At 58.8% G+C, this 3,808-nt stretch overlaps 1 protein-coding gene across 1 annotated transcript; it reads left to right on the top strand.

The window, feature by feature from the left end:
• Window positions 1-301: 301 nt before the first annotated feature.
• On the top strand, window positions 302-1,899 carry IER5L (immediate early response 5 like). The gene has a single exon (XM_039506745.1). It carries the CDS (start codon window positions 513-515, stop codon window positions 1,617-1,619), a length of 1,107 nt encoding a protein of 368 aa, XP_039362679.1. The 5' UTR covers window positions 302-512; the 3' UTR covers window positions 1,620-1,899.
• The last annotated feature ends 1,909 nt before the right edge of the window (window positions 1,900-3,808 follow it).

The raw sequence follows: 3,808 nt of genomic DNA, 5'->3' as shown, positions 1-3,808 counted from the left end.
TCCCGTCCCCGCCGCCCCCCGGCTGCAGCCCCCCACGCCCACCCCGGCTCGGGCTGCGGGCTGCCGCGGCGGCTCCGCTCTCATGAGAACATTCCAGGCAGCAGCCCCAAGTCTGTTAGGTATTTGAATAGCACAAAGGAACCGCCTTCCCCTGATTGGCCGGCCCGGTCTCTCCTGGGCGGGAGGCGGCTGCCCGTCAGGCCGGGCCGGGCCCGGCGATAGGCTGCGGGAGCCAAGGGCGGGGCTGGGGAGGACATATAAATAGCGGGGGCTGGGTAGGCGAGCGCTCATTGCTTTGCGCTCAAGGTGCGGGCGGGGGGCGAGGGGGGTGGCGGTGGCACGGGGGCGCAGGGCGCACCGGTGATGGTGGCTCCCCTCGGAGCGCTGGCGACCCCCTGAGAGAGCCACAGAGAGAGCGAGACCCCCGCCACCCACCCCCAGCAGCCCCCAGCCCCTCCCCGGCCCGGGTGGATGCGGCCCGGGGTGTCTGGCTGCCAGCGCGGAGCGAGCAGATGCTGGGGGGCCGGAGGAGGATGGAGTGCGCCCTGGACGCCCAGAGCCTGATCAGCCTCTCCCTGCGCAAGATCCACAGCTCCCGCACCCAGCGCGGGGGCATCAAGCTCCACAAGAACCTGCTGGTCTCCTACGTGCTCCGCAACGCCCGGCAGCTCTACCTGAGCGAGCGCTACGCCGAGCTCTACCGCCGCCAGCAGCACTACCAGGAGGGCGGCCTCCTGCTCGCGGCGCCCCCGGGCTGCGCGCCCGCCGGAGAGATCCCCCCGGAGTTCAGCCCGCTTCAGCTGGCGGCCGAGCCCGAGGACCCGGAGCCGGGCATGCAGCAGCCGCGGAGCTGCGGGCTGGGCGGCGCGGCTGGGGGAGCCCTGGGAAGAGGCGGCGGCGACCTGCTGGAGGTGCCCGTGTGCGCTGCGCTCCTGCCCGGTGCGCCCCAGGAGGACGAGCCGCTGGAGCTGCAGCCTAGCCCGCCCCAGCAGCCGCAGCCGGCGGCCCCTTCGGCGCTTCGCAGAGACTCTTCCCCCGGCTTCTACCGGGGCGGCGGCAGCAGCGCTTCTCCGGGGCTGCTCTACCCGGTGCCGGCGAGCTGTGACTTCGGCAGCCCGGCGCCTCCAGGCTCGGCCATGAGCGCAGCGAGCGGCGGCGCCTCGGCGCATTGTAGCAGCCGCACCACGGTGCTGGACCTGGACACCCATGTGGTGACCACGGTGGAGAACGGCTACCTGCACCAGGACTGCTGCTCGCAGTGCCCGTGCTGCTGCCAGGGCGCCGCGGGACTCGGCGCCCCGCCGCCTACCCCGGGCACCAAGCGCAAGTACTACCCGGGGCAGGAGGACGAGGAGGACGGGGACCCGGGAGGGGTGGCGGTGGGGGGCGGCTCCCCCTTCTCCCCTTGCAGCAAGCGAGCCCGCTTCGAGGACTTCAGCCCCGAGCAGCCCCCGGACTCTTCCAACATCTCCAACTTGATCTCCATCTTCGGCTCCGGCTTCACGGGGCTGGTGAGCCGGCAGCAGGCGGACTGTGAGCAGCCCCTCAACGGGCAGCTGTGCGGCAAGCAGGCGCTGGCCAGCCTGGGAGCCTGGACTCGAGCCATCGTGGCGTTCTAGGGGCGGGGATGGACGCGGGGGGGAGCGATCCCAGGGACACGGACTCCGGAGGGGCCCCTGAAACAAAGAGGGGCGGGCGGGGGAGGGGAAGCCGAGCTCATGTTTTCTAAACTGTACAATAAAAATCGCAGATCTTGGGACTTTATTTTTGCAGAGATGAAAAGCACCTATTTAACTATTCCGTGTGTCCGCTCGGGCTTTATTTTGTATTGAGTGCGGGGGCGACGCGAGCCCGGGAGCCTGCCACGTGAGGCGAGGGCTGCTGCCCGGGGGAAGCCGTGTGTGCCGGGGAAGAGTTTGGAGAGCTGCACTTCTCTGCCCCTGGAGGAGCTGCTTGTGCTGGGGGGGCGGGGGTGGGAAGAGCCGCCGAAGCTTGCAGAGGCCGTTGGACTAACTGGGGGGGGGGTCTAAGCGGGGAGAAGGAGCCTACAGAAAAAGGGGGAGCCCAGTGCGATCGATTTTGTTGTTGTTGCCTCGGTTCTGTTAAACTGAGACGCTCCTCGCTTGTCCCAGGCAGGGGGAGACGGACCCCTGGCGCGTTTGCACGGTTCCTAGCTCGCGGGGTGGATTAAATCCTTCCGTCTCCCATTCAAACTACTTCATTTAGTTCCATTTTCCTCTCCCCTTCCCACACCGCCAGCAGCAGCGTGGGTCAGTGCCTCCCTCCAGCAGCGCGCTTCCTGCGGGAGCAGCCTTCCTCTCGCTTGCTCTACTTTTTTCCTTTTATTTAAAAAAAAAAAAATGCCGAAGGCAGGAATGAAAACATTTCAACTTTCCTCACTTGCCAGAAGAACTGTCTGCTGCGACCCCTCTTCCTACCATGTGTGCCAGGGTAACCCTGCAGAGCACAATAGCTTCTCATGGGGGAGGAGGAAAGGCGGCTTTCTCTTACCCCCCTTCCACTCTTCTGGCTGCTCCATGGGACCTGTAGTCCTGCCGGCCTGTGCTTTTTAACCGGACACAATGTGTTTGGGGACAACATGGCAAACTACATTTCCCATCATGCACAGCTCTGCAGTCCTCCTTACCCCACCCTTGCTCAGTGTTTGTGTACCTTCACCTAGGTGTATGTGACTGCCACAGGTAAACGTGTTAACACTACTTTTTAACGTCTCTTTTGAATGTGGTATGCTGGGGCTTTTTGTTTAAGTTTGACTGTTCTGGTTTCAGCCTTCCAAATCATAAAACCAGCATTGCTTGGTCTTGTGAAGAGATCTGTGGCCCCTTGACTCTCCCCACCTTTTTTTATTTTACATTATTTTTAAAAAAAATAAACCTTTTGTTGTAAAAAGGTGTTTGGGTTTTGTTTTTTTAATATTTTGTTTTTGCAGCCCTGTCATCCCAACCATCACAGTATAAGCACTGTGTGTACTAGGGACACCTTGCCAAACGTTTTTTTTTTTCTTTTTTTTTTTTCTTTGTATCCCTGTATTTTTGTGCGGATTGAATGGTATATCACCGGGTAAAACTGTTCAGATTTGTTTAAATTTATAATCTTAATAAAAAGTCCATTATAAAGTTTGTGGTGGTCTTTTTAAGTGGGCTTAACCCTCTTCGCTCTTCCCAGTACGATGCTGGGAAGGTTTTGCACAGGATGGGTGAAATGGCTAGAGCTCACAGCTTGGCTATATGAATGCTTATACCAAAGGGCTTTCCCCTGTAGGCTGGATCTATAGATCCCACCTTAAATTCTTTGGGGTTGGGGGAGATTACCTCTAGCCTGAACTTTTTTTGCTAGGAGCTGACAAATCTTTAGCTTTCAGACGAGTGGAGATGCCATTTATTCAAAGTTTCCCAGGTGGGTGAGTCTCAGGTGACCCCTGCATAGATTAACTGATCTCCAGCATTTGCCAAAAAGGCCCTGAACTACCCAGGAATAGCAATTCTACCTACACTAGGAGACCCTCAACTCAACAACAGGGAGGTAAAAACGCTGCATGTTATTTTTTTAATTGCCTAGGCTTATACTGTTCCTAGCTCTTAACTGTTCATCTACCTCAAGACAATAGGAGGGTGGAGATAGGGATATTTCAACCACATAAATCAGATCTGCTAGGGGCAAGTGCCTGCTCCTTGCTTAAAACCAGTTTAGACCTACCATGCCTGGTTTGCACCAGCGTGCTCCCATACCATTAGCCCACCGACGGGTTTCCTAGTCCACAAGCTGATCCATTTAAAACAAAAAAACA

This window comes from Mauremys reevesii, linkage group 19 (assembly GCF_016161935.1).
Source record: "Mauremys reevesii isolate NIE-2019 linkage group 19, ASM1616193v1, whole genome shotgun sequence".
Taxonomy (NCBI): Eukaryota; Metazoa; Chordata; order Testudines; family Geoemydidae; genus Mauremys; species Mauremys reevesii.
The sequence above is the reverse complement of the archived record's forward strand: the minus strand, read 5'-3'. Positions and strand labels throughout refer to the sequence as shown.

Coding starts and splice junctions, on each gene's coding strand:
- IER5L (XM_039506745.1), top strand. CDS start 513: ATGCTGGGGGGCCGGAGGAGGATGGAGTGCGCCCTGGACGCCCAGAGC.